The following is a 12314-nucleotide window of genomic DNA, read 5'->3' as shown; positions in this document are numbered from 1 at the left end:
CCCTGCTCAGTATGTAGACATGATTCACAAGATAAACCCAGAGATTTCAAATAGGAATCCATAGCATCCAGAAAATGACTGAAACCTAAGAGCTGGCCTTTTCCAAGGGGTGTCTTGAGTCTAAGGAGGGAAGCCTTGAGTCTAAAACAGTTGAGAACTACTAAGATAAAAAATACGAAAAGAGGAAAATAACTAACTTATGGAAAACAGGTCCAATCCTGATTTGATTCTTTACAAGACGATGCGTTTGACTGATAACAGTAAAGGTGTAGATGCAAGGGTAGTGGTAGCATTCCCTTCACCGGAGCCTTTCAAGACAAGGCGAAATAAGCATTTGACAGCGAAAGCTTAGAAATAGCACTCCTGCATTTGTACAGGAAATCGTACAGGACCAGACAACCCTTGAGGTCCCTTCCTCCTCAATGAGTCTAATATGCATAGCATTTAACAAGGTATTTGATTTATTACCACAGACCATTCAAATTAAAAAGTAGCATTATACAGTATCAAGAAAGGACATGTGAAATGGATTCCAAGCTGGCTATATGACATCTTGCATATAGAAGTAATTCCCAATGGGGAACCATCAGTAAAAGGGCTGTTTCAAGTGTGGTTTGAAGGCAGCAGGACTAGGTCTGATACTATACATCAGACATTTTCATCAGTGATGTTGGACAAGCCTGGACTAAGGAGATCCTGGCATGAGCAAACAGAGGAATAGTAAGGAAGAGCAGGGCTCTCTGCATGCAAGCACAGAGAAGTCTTGTGACCTACCCAGGGTCACACAAGGAGTCAATGAAAAAAACAGACACCACACATGTTCTTTCATACATGCCTACCAAGACAAAGATGGGCCTTTCAGAGGGCTGAACAAAGATGTGCACTATGGACCCTTGAGGTTCTGCTCCTCCTTTTTTACCAAAATTTTTATGCTGTGCAGAACCAGCAAAGGTACCTTTTTTCTTCCGAATACAGCTGTGGGTTGCTTGAGCATAATAGTTTATGACATAGGTCAGTAATGTGCTGCCTGCAGGCTGGGTTGGGCCATGGAGCCACTGGGTCCAACCCATGGCATGGGGGATCAGTGGCAAGAAGCCTGACCTTGTGCGTCTCCTCCCCTGCCCTGCATCACGCTGCTGAAATCCTCTGCAGCATGATTCCTCTCTCTCTCCCCTCCCTCTGATACAGCAGCCACTTTCCTCTCCCCGCTATCCCTTCCCACCGAAAGTAGAAGAGTGGTGGCCCCTGGTGCAGCTGGGTCACAAACTCTGGCCTGCTGCTCTAAAAAGGTTGAGCTCCACTGGTCTAGGAGATCATATTTTTCAGGTGATTTTATAACCTACAATACCTCATCTAAAGGAGTTATCATACTTGGAATAATACATATTCATGCAGTTATTTGCTTGGTGCAAAAAAGAGCAGATAAACATTCCTCTGTTGTACAGTGCAAAGTCATCCTATCAACTTATTTAACAAAGGAAGGACTAAATTAGAAAAGTTGTGGCCAGCTCATTTAGCAGGCAGACAGACATGCATGATTGAGAGGAAGACTTAGGAGTTACCTTGAGTCACAAGAAAGTTGTTAAAGGCATTACTGCTAATAAGATTAGCAATGGTTTATGCTGCCTAGACATCAAGGGAAGGAAAAATAACATAAGCAGTGAAGGAGTCATGTTCTGCTCAAATCAATGGGAATTCTGCTGTAAAACTCTATGTTTGCTTGTTGAATACCAAACTGCAGTGTTTATGCAGGTCCAGGCAGAAATGATAATCCTTCATGCCCATGCTGTAGATATTATAGTGCAGGAGCAAACATTTAGTTAAAATGGCAGAGTGTATCACAGCAGGGCCAGATTCTGCCCCTAGCACCATGTCATCTGGGCCATGGAGCTCTTCGCAGGCTAGGACTGGGCTCAGGTGCCCCATGCTGCTTCTGCCCAGCCCTGCATGTCGGGATTGGGCCCCAAACGTCCCTGCATGCCTCATTTGGGTCTGTGGGGAGCCCCATGGACCATGGCCCTGCATTCTCGTTTAGGCCCACAGGGAGGTGCCGGTTCCGATCCTGGCATGCAGGGCCCCAGAGCCTGATCCCAGCACACTGGACCAGGCAGACATGGTAGAGGACCCTGAATCCAGTCCAGGCTGTGGACTGACTCTGTGGCACTCACCTCGCCCGTGTGTGTACTATACTACATCATAATTTAACCACCGCAGGCAAGTTTTACAGTTCTGACTTTGACCCATTTCACTCTTTTATGTGTTCCTGTTCCCGGCTATTGATATTTATTATTTTTATGGCATCTAGTATCCATGTAACCCAGTCATGGATGAAGCCCCAAAAAGCAGGTTCCACTTACTTCAGGATAAAACCATGCATACAATCAAGTACAATGCAACAGCTGAAGTGCTATAAAGTCTCATACCCTTTAACCCCGTGGTAAATGGACTATGTGCCCACCCCTTCAGTCATGGAACCAGGGACCCACTGGGATAGTTACTGTACAAACACTCAACAAAATTACCATCCGTGGCTCTACTAGCTCATAAGTTAAGTACTTTTGTTCCATACTGCCCTGTCTGACATGTATCAAGTGAGCAATCCTTTTTCTGTCTTCTAAATCCTTCTTAATTCATTTCTTTGGTATCACTCACAAAGAAAGGAGTGTCCTCACCTTTTCAAGTGCAATACAAATGAAAGTTAACTATCCATGCAGAAGTAAATATGACTAACCTGAGTAACTGTAACCCTATTTCCCTTTCCTGAACGTACTTGCTTACCTCATCTGTCTCATTTACTTTAAGTTACAAGAGATGAAAAAATAACGGGGCCGACTGCAAGCACTGAAACAAATGGACCTTTAGAAAGGCTCTGAAAGAACTGCCATCATTATAAAAACAGAATGAGCAGAAACGTCCACCGTATGCAGTAGCAAGCAGTCAAATTTGTGAGCCAGCAAAAGATGTTCTCCTGTGAACACCACACTTCACACAAACAAAAGTCCCCCCTATGAAATGAGTCCTGTGGTTTGATGTTTGGGATAACATCACTTTAACAGCATGGCAGCAAGCATGAATGTGCATGAGTTGAGGAAGAATAAGTGATGGTTGGGATAAGAAGGTGAAAGAAAAAGACACTGTTCCAGGATGTGTAGTGATTGTGACAGGGTGCTCAATGTTATATGACCTAAGCTCTGGCTTTTTATAGCTAAACACACGCTCCAACCTGGGGTAGCATTTTGGAAAGCTCAGATTAAACACTGGAGTTTGGCGTATGGCTAAGTAGTGGCTGAGGGAAGAGGCCCAGAAACAAAGATCTTTTTTTGAGTAGAATATTCTCTCTTGCTTGCTGAAGACCTTAGAACGAGAAATGGATTTGGATCTGGTGCTCTGGTTTGGGCTCCTCTAGTGCAAGGCAGCTTGAATCTCGACCCAAAGCTTCACAGCTCAGGTCCATCTCTTCTTCCTGATGCCACTGACAACATGGTTCATGGAGGGATAATGGGGCTGAGCTCTTCAAACAAGAGACACTGTAAAAGTATTTGACAGAGAAAAGGTTCCTACAAATAAGAAACAAACATGGCTGGGAAAGTCACTTCCAATGAATTAGTACAATCAGGAGAGTTGTTGAGATCCCTGGCACCACCTAGGTGTCATAACTGATTATGTGCAAGTTTTTCTCTTTCCCTCTCTCTTTCTACAGAAATATCCATCCACCCATCCATCCACCTACCCACCTACCTACCTACCTACCCACCCTTAAATATCTTTGTATTTAACTGCAGTACCCAGATAAATGAATCACTGGCATACAACAGGGGGCCATGTTACTGAAATCAATGGATTGCCATGCCCATACCATCCCAAAGATAAATTTGTCTGCAGGAGGTCACATAACTGAATCAATCTTGCAGCCTCATTTGTTTTCCAGTAGCACTGGGTTGTATTAATTTGGTTTCCAAAAGGGCAAATAGGTGGTGCTAGGCCATGTTCATGTGTCACTTAAGTTGCAGGTTGTGTGGGCTGGTAGCCCACCTCCATGAGGACAGGTGTGTGCTACACAAGATAGGAGACAAAGGCCTGCCTCTTTCTGGAAGTGGCATATTCCAGTGCTTGATTCATTAAGTAGGTGTATGTCATGCATATGAGTTTCCTTTGCTTTGAGCAGTGTGTCTTGCGATTATTTGTCCCTTTGGTGTTAGTTTATTCCTCCCCACTGCATCAACCTTTCTTTAGCTGAGGATGACTGGATGCAATTACCACTCCATGCTGCTCCCAGATTGGCTGAAGGGATTGTTTTAGAGGGACAAAGGTGCCCTAACCTGCAGTGCCAGGTTGGTACGAGATTGTATCAGGGTCTCTGACATGGTGATACAAGGTATTAACTCTTCAGCTGTTTTCTGTTCTTAGGTTTTGGGTATTTAAAACTTCTATACTCTCCAATGTGATCTAAGCATGTAATTAGGCATTGCACAAAACTGTGGGTGAAGAAAGAGGCCACTCAATTTACTTTCACAGTGGGGAAATCAACCTGGTGAGTTCAAACTTCAAGTAACAGTAAAAACATTGGGCACATGGGACCTGGCATCCTTTTGTATTTGAATGGCATGTGGCACAGTATGGATTTTGCAAAAACAAATCATGAATTATCAACCACAATCATCTCCTCAAATGGAAATAAATTCTATTAGGTTAACAGCTATGTGTTGAATGGCTTAGTAGTATCACTTGCTTCTTTCTTGTCTGCTGGAAAATACAGCTACAAACCAGCAGACACATAAAATGCCAATGGGAAGGTCAAGTGACAAAGTGGCAGGTGTCCTGTTTTCTGCCCTGTCACTTTCATGATATCCAGCTTCATTTTTCTACAGGTGCAAAAGCCTCAGTACAGACTTTCATAGATTTCATAGACATCAGGGCTGGAAGGGACCTCGGAAGATCATCGAGTCCAGCCCCCTGCCCAAAGGGCAGGAAGTCAGCTGGGGTCATAGGATCTCAGCAAGATAAGCATCCAATTTGCTCTTGAAGGTGTTCAATGTAGGTGCTTGAACCACCTCCGCTGGCAGACTGTTCCAGACCTTGGGGGCTCAGAGAGTAAAGAAATTCTTCCTTATGTCCAGCCTGAAACGGTCTTGCAGGAGTTTGTGACCGTTCCACCTCGTCATCCCTTGGGGCGCTCTGGTGAACAAACGTTCCCCCAGATCCTGGTGGTCACCCCTGATAAACTTAGAGGTGGCCATCAGATCACCCCTGAGCCTGCGCTTTTCCAGGCTAAAGAGTCCCATGGCTCTCAGCCTGTCATCGTAAGATCTGTTTTCCTGACCTCTGATCATGCGTGTGGCTCTCCTCTGGACTCTCTCAAGCTTCTCCACATCATCCTTTTTGAATTGTGGAGCCCAAAACTGGACGCAGTACTCCAGCTGCGGCCTCACCAAGGCCGAGTACAAGGGGAGAATGACGTCCCGGGATTTGCTCGAGAAGCATCTATGGATGCACACCAGGGTTTTGGTCGCTTTACTAGCCGCAGCATCGCATTGCAGGCTCATGTTCATCTTGTGGTCAATGATGACCCCCAAGTCTCTTTCTTCTGTAGTGCTAACCAACGTAGCACTGCTGAGCCTATAAGGGTGCTGCAGGTTTTTCCTCCCAAGGTGGAGAACCTTGCATTTTTCGGTGTTAAACACCAGCAGGTTCTCGTCCGCCCATTTGCTGAGCCTGTCCAGGTCAGCCTGGATCACCCGCCTATCTTCTGGTGTGGATGCTTTGCCCCAAAGTTTGGTGTCATCAGCGAACTTGGCCAGTCCACTCCTGACTCCAATGTCCACATCATTAATGAAGATGTTGAACAGTATGGGTCCCAGGACAGAGCCTTGGGGGACCCCACTGGTTACAGGACACCATAATGAGTGACTTCCATCAATTACAACCCTCTGGGTCCGACCACAAAGCCAATTTCCCAGCCAGCGGATCGTGATGGAGCCAAGGCCACAACTGGCCAGTTTGGCCAAGAGGTGAGCATGGGATACCAGATCAAAAGCTTTTTTCAAGTCAAGATATATGACATCAATCTCTTCTCCCTCATCCAGGTGATAGGTCACCTGGTCATAGAAGGAAATGAGATTGGTCAAACAAGACCTACCCGCAACAAACCCGTGCTGGCTGTCCCTTAGTATGTTAGCCTGGGCCAGTCCCTCAAGGATGGCCTCCTTAATAAACTTTTCTAAGATCTTCCCCAGGATAGAAGTCAGGCGAATGGGCCTGTAGTTAGCCGGATCCACTCTCCTCCCTTTCTTGAAGATCGGCACCACATTGGCCTTCTTCCAGTCTTCGGGCACTATACCAGAGCGCCAGGAGTTTTCAAAGACCCGTGCCAGGGGCTGGGCTATGACGCTCGCCAGCTCCTTGAGTACCCTGGGGTGCAGGTTGTCAGGGCCGGCTGACTTGAAGGTATCCAGCTTCTCAAGATGTTCCTTCACGAGGTCAGCATTTATGGAGGGTAGGGGATCCCCATCACCCGGATCTCCCTGTCCCATAGCAGGCATGGGCGTCCCATGGGACTGATGAAAGACTGACGCAAAGTACCTATTTAATAGGTTGGCTTTTTCCTGGGCGTCAGTTGTCAGTTGCCCCATCTGGTTTAGCAGGGGTCCAACGTTGCCCTTGCTTAGGCAGAAAGCTGCTTGTGGAACAGAAGGCTTGTGGGCAATCTGCAGGTTCGTTAGTCATTACAGATGGAAAAGAGTCAGCTAGTCTGTGATTCGGTGCAACGATCTTCTCTGTTGACACTATGGCAAATCACAGAGACTATGCAAAGGACATCAGGGCATTGCTATATACAGAAAGAAGCAGTACTTGTCCTAAACAATTGACAGGAAACATCGGGAAGAAAAGCCTGGCCTGGTAACAGAAGCCTGGCCTCCTCAGCCCAGACTAGATCCCTACCCACCAGCCTCACTGCTTGAGTATATTTACCGTTGTTGTATTAAATTGAGATTTAAAGCATCACATGATATAGGGTGGCTACTACGACCGCTTTTACTCTCAGGCAGTCTCTCTCATTATTTAAGCTAAGCTTGGCTTTTCTCTGTTTCACCCTATGGATCCTTATTCCCTGCACCTTGCCTTATTATAAGAACTATTTCTTCTTCCTTGCTGTTGACCTTTCCTCAAATCCTGACATACCCATATTTATGGAAAGGAGAAAATAAATCACCAAGAAAACTGGTGGTTTCTTGCAGTGAAGAGTCACTCAATTCTACTTAATTAATTCATAGCAGGCAATGAAGCATCACATCATGGCTTGAGCTGGCTCACCAAATTCCCAAGCAAGCAGATATTGGTTGGAACGCTATTCATTGCTCTCCTCTCAACTTACCAAAGGGTAAGCTAATAGGGTACAGTAAATAATTGTAACCTTACTAGAGTTTATTTCCATTCAAGGAGAAGGTTTAAGGATTGACTTCATAATTTATTATTTGCTTCTAGGCGAAAGGACGATGTCAATGAGCTAATCTTGATAAAGAAACAACAGCAGCCACACAACTGGATGCTAAGGGCAGTGCGCTGAGTTCTTACACGTTGGTCATCTTTGAGCAGCAAACTTTGCATCTGGTGATGAGCTTTTGTTTTCAGCCTAGTGAGAAGAACTGGCTGCTTTGGGATGTCATGCAGGACATCTGCCAAGTGTGAGGGCAACACAATCTGATGGCATCACACCAGCCCCAAACGTGCTGGGAAGCTTTAGCATCTTGTACAGCTAAATGGCAAGACACAGACTCTGCTCTGACTGTATGGCTTCCAGCCTTCAAAAAAAAAATCCTGTCACAACCCCTATGTTCCTTTCTAACATTTATATTTCCTAACACTCAGCTGCCATCAGGCAAGAGGGCAGCTTGGGGCTGCAGAAATGCTGAGGTCTTTGTCACAGCTTAGAAAAATGAATCTCAGTTTGGTACAGAGTTTTATGCTGCCCAGTCGCTTGCTGTAATTCCAGAGTGAGGAAGAGGACGGGGAGAGGAAGCTTTCACATGGGTCATATTCCTGCACTCTGATTTACCTCAACAAGGACAAGGTGTGAACCTGTCCCAGCAAGACACTAGTCTAAAAAAACTCACAGGTTTGGCTCAGAGTGAAGGTCATGTGGTTTCACCCTCCATCTCCCCACACCCAGCAACTCAGTCCTTCTTTCAAGGGGTCCTTCCCCTCCTTCCAGCCACCTCTCCTGCATTCAACACCATCCCTATTCTGCACTAAGGCAGGACATGCCCCCTGACAAAGCAAGGCAGATAACTGGAAAAGCTCTCAAGCCACTTCAGGGACATAGAAGAAGCTGTGCACCTGCTGCATCTTCTCATCTTAAAATAAGAGAGCCCTGAGGTTGATTTAATGTTCAAATCCCTGTACTGTGAGAAGAAGGGACCCCCTTGTATGAAAGTTGTGGTTCTCATTGTTTCACTAAAACCGCTCGTGCTGTCCTGGAAAGTGATACCTAGCTAAGGGAGTAGGCATTGTGGCAAACTAAGTTATGGCCACAATCACCTCTGTGCTCTGGGTTCTGCAGGATCAGGTCTATTTCTGCTCTGTGGTTCTTCCCAAAATTGACTGACAATAGGAAGCTCATTTGGTGATACTAATATACTCCTGCTTTTCTCCTCTGCAAAACCAGCCTAAAATGACCTGCTTTATATCATGCAGAATACCTGTTAACTTGGAAACACGAAGTGCTCTCTTTTAAGGGCTTTTGCCAAATTCTGATCCGTTTGCAGGTCTATGACATAAACTCATAATCCACAAAGTTTTGAGCTAGTGTCCTGGAATGTTGCAGCATCTTGTAAGGTAATGGGATCATTTAAAAGAGAATAACATTACACACATCTGAATTAAATATACACAGGGAATTAAGTCTCTCAGCTCTGATCTTAGCTACTTTTACAGCATGTAGCTGAAACATCTTACAAAACAATCCCTCCCTTCCTTCCATGCTTCTTAACTCAGTTAAACCCAGCTTGAATTATTAAACATACATAAAGAATTAAATTCAATCTTATAAACCAGCAATGGTGTTATTCTGTTTTTCAAAGTTGTAAATCCTTAAAGTTCAGTTTAAACAAACACTGTGTACTGGCTCCTTAAACACTGGTAACATTTAAACAGTATTTGAGAATGCAAGATGTTTGACTTCACAAAAAGTACATCTGCAGACTGTTAAACGGAAATCTGCAGGAAACATGTCAAATAATCCAGTTTCTTGTACACTACCCTGAAATAACAAGGCCAGTGTATCTGGAGTCCATTACAGCCATAGCACTCAAATAAGGTAGTGCATTACTTTTAATAACTAAACAGTATTCCTAAAGAGTATGCATGCAATGGTGTGCCATCTAGGTCATTTAATTTACCTTCTTGAGAAATGACAATGAACTTCGAGGATTTGATGGCTTTGTCATCCAATGTCCAGGTGACAGATGCAGCAGGGTCAGATGAAATCCGACATTGTAACATTAATTTTTCACCTTCTATTACACGAGTATCCTGCAGCTTCTCTGTAAATGATGGAGCTATTCCTTTACTCTCAACTTCTGGCTCAATTATCCCACCATCTACCATTGAGCACCCATGCTCACAGTTCCTGTCATTCTCCTCTTCTTTGACTACTGGTTTACTAGGCTGGGTTTCAGCCTCGGCAATGGTGTCTGGCACCTCAGAATTGGTGCGGGCATTCTGGGCTTGGATGTCGGTGCTGCCATTCTCAGCCGGTGGCTTCTTCTTGGAGGCAAGTACAGATCTGAAATCTGGGGTGGCTGGTTTGGGGGATGATGCCTTCTCCGGCACAGGGGCTTTGGGGGTGCCCTTCTTGGCAAGCACTGCACGGAAGTCCACCTGCTGGGGACTGTGAACTTTCCTTTCCTCCTCTGACAAGGTCTTGGGTTTGACCTGCCGCTGCAGGTTCGCACGGAAGTCCATTTGTTCGGCTGGGATTTCTTTCAGATCCTCCTCGGAAAAACTTTTGGTGCTGACTTTCTTTCCCAGAATGTCACGGAAATCAAGTTGCTCTGCTTCCTGCTGCCTCAGGTTCTCCTCCGTGTGCTCCCGGGTTTCCACTCGTCTTTTTAGCACCCCTCGCACGTCTTCCCACTCTTCCTCAGCTGCTCTGGTTTCCCCACTGCTCCTCTGAAGGCAGCTGGCTTTCCCAAACGTTAGTGCACCACGGTCACCACCATCCCTTCGCTCTCCAGAGCTAGCTGGCTCCCTCCCACTAAGTTCAGCAAAAGAGAAAAAGAGAGAAACAGCAAGGAAAGGGTCTGCTTTAAAATGTCAGGGAACAAGCTCGGAGCAGGGACAAAATGTGTTTAGAAAAGGGAAGGTTGATTAGAGGAACACACTCCATTAGTTTATTGCATCAGTGATGACTTCAGGAGCCATATAAGGGCACAAACAAAAAAGATCTCCTCTAACTCTGCCTTGATACAATGATGAAAACAATTTGTTGGGTCACATTTGGGGATTAGGTTGAACCACAGCCAGCTTGGGTCTGGAAGGGCAGAGAATTAGCAGAGCAAAAAATAGAACCCACCCATGCAAGTCCCTGGGAACTGTACTCACTCTCTGTGCGTTTCTCCTTTGGAAACTGAACTTTCTCTCAGCATCAGAGACACCTGGCAGCTGCATTCTCCAACTTGGTTTCTGAAAAGTTTAAGTGAAATCAGAACAGAAGAAAATGTTTCCTGTTCCCAGACTCTAACATGCCTGAGCTAAATTACTTTGTGTTGCACTAACTAGATCAAACCCAGGGGGTCCCTCTCATTTTCTGAACCAGCATTCGGACAGATGGCGAGGCTGGGTAGGTTCCCTTATGTTTGAAGGAACTGTCTCTTAAACAGCCTGCTCTGCTTGCATTGTGAAGCCCACACACCACCCAGGCACCCCCTTAACAAAAATCAAAGTACACTTGAGGGATGAAACCATCCCAAACAGCCCCAAACAAACACGCTGAAGAAACACAAATACAAAGGCTGGATAAGCCAGTCAGAGGAAGGGGCTATTTTGCAATGTTTAAAATCTTTCCAACTCTGCCCTAGTGTTTATTTATTCAAGTCCAAGCTTTTTACTTTCCTAATACTAAGTTATTAAAAGCAGGGGCTCATTCCCTCATCCAAACCAGCCAATCAGTGCAACCGAGGCCACATGGATTGCTCCAGTCTGTACGTGTTTATATTAAAAAACATAAAAGTGTCACCATATATGGTGCTGAGCACTTATTCTTCCTTTTGCAGAGGAATGCCATGGATGCTTTTGGGAAGGACTCCCATTAAAGAAGTCATTAGAGTGCCTTTCCTCCCCCAGCACCCTCCCCCGCTGTAAATGGCTCATCTCCTTTTCACTTAGGGTTGCCAAAAGCTTAATTTCATTTCCCTAGACAACAGCATACATGCTGCTACTGCACCCCATGGAGTTCTATATTTAAAAGAAAAAAAGAGATTGACCCTTTTCCACTGACAAGGGAGATCTTTTATTAGTGGGTGGATTTTTTGGTGTGTTGCAGTCTAGGCAAAAGTGCACAAATGGACTGGAAATTCCTGGATAATTTTTTTTTAAACAAATACGATTTATATTACTGGAAACGTTCTCAAGACTTCAGATGTACAAATAGGAGCGTGTGAACATCAAGGGCTTTTTTCCAGCTCTGTTTCTGTTTCAAGAGGCTCTTACTGGAAAAGAACACCTTTTGGTCCCTTCTACACTGAAGTTTTAAACACAGGTGCTCTCAGTACAGGTTCAGCAGAAAGCTTGTCTAGCTAGCTCTTAAACAGTACTATATTCTTTTTCTTGACGGGTCCAGTTCATCAGTTCATCTGAACTCTCCTGAGCACTGCATCAGAGTATTCCCCACTGAGGCCCAAGCTTCAGCAACTTACAGCACGGATATACCGAGTGGGATCTAGCACTAAGCTACATGTTTATAATGCAATTGGCGTTCTTATCAGCAGCAGCTTTTTATACTAATTTTGCCTTTGCTTTCTTAAGGGATCAGAAAGATAAGATGATGCAATGTTTAATGCCCAGGATGGAGAACTCAACCTCCTAACACAACACCTTCCTCTTGCAGGAATTACTTCACTGAGAAGTTACCCCCAAAGTGGGTACTGTAGCCCACCAAGAACAACATGCCAAGAGACAGCGCAACAGATTCACCATCCTCTATCCCGGAAATCAGCCGGTGTACACAAGAAGTCACCGTGGAAGGCAATCCAAGCCATCTCCTGAGACTCTTACCCACATCCTCAATAGAAAAGAGTGGCCCTTACACAGACCTACTG

The 12314-nt window shown here is 45.1% G+C and overlaps 1 protein-coding gene across 6 annotated transcripts in view; it reads right to left on the bottom strand.

Moving 5' to 3' along the window:
- MYLK (myosin light chain kinase) overlaps positions 1-12314 on the bottom strand; it is a 346647-nt gene that overhangs the window by 106703 nt on the left and 227630 nt on the right. For all 6 annotated transcript variants that reach the window (XM_090045981.1, XM_090045986.1, XM_090045983.1 and 3 more), the window contains 2 exons: positions 10600-10680; positions 9396-10252 (listed from right to left, as the gene is read on the bottom strand). In XM_090045981.1, the coding sequence (XP_089902107.1) occupies positions 9396-10252; positions 10600-10680 (938 nt within the window). The remainder of the gene's footprint in view (positions 1-9395; positions 10253-10599; positions 10681-12314) is intronic.

The sequence above is a fragment of the Crocodylus siamensis genome, chromosome 4 (genome assembly GCF_052110815.1).
Source record: "Crocodylus siamensis isolate JL-2025a chromosome 4, ASM5211081v1, whole genome shotgun sequence".
Taxonomy (NCBI): domain Eukaryota; kingdom Metazoa; phylum Chordata; order Crocodylia; family Crocodylidae; genus Crocodylus; species Crocodylus siamensis.
The sequence above is the reverse complement of the archived record's forward strand: the minus strand, read 5'-3'. Positions and strand labels throughout refer to the sequence as shown.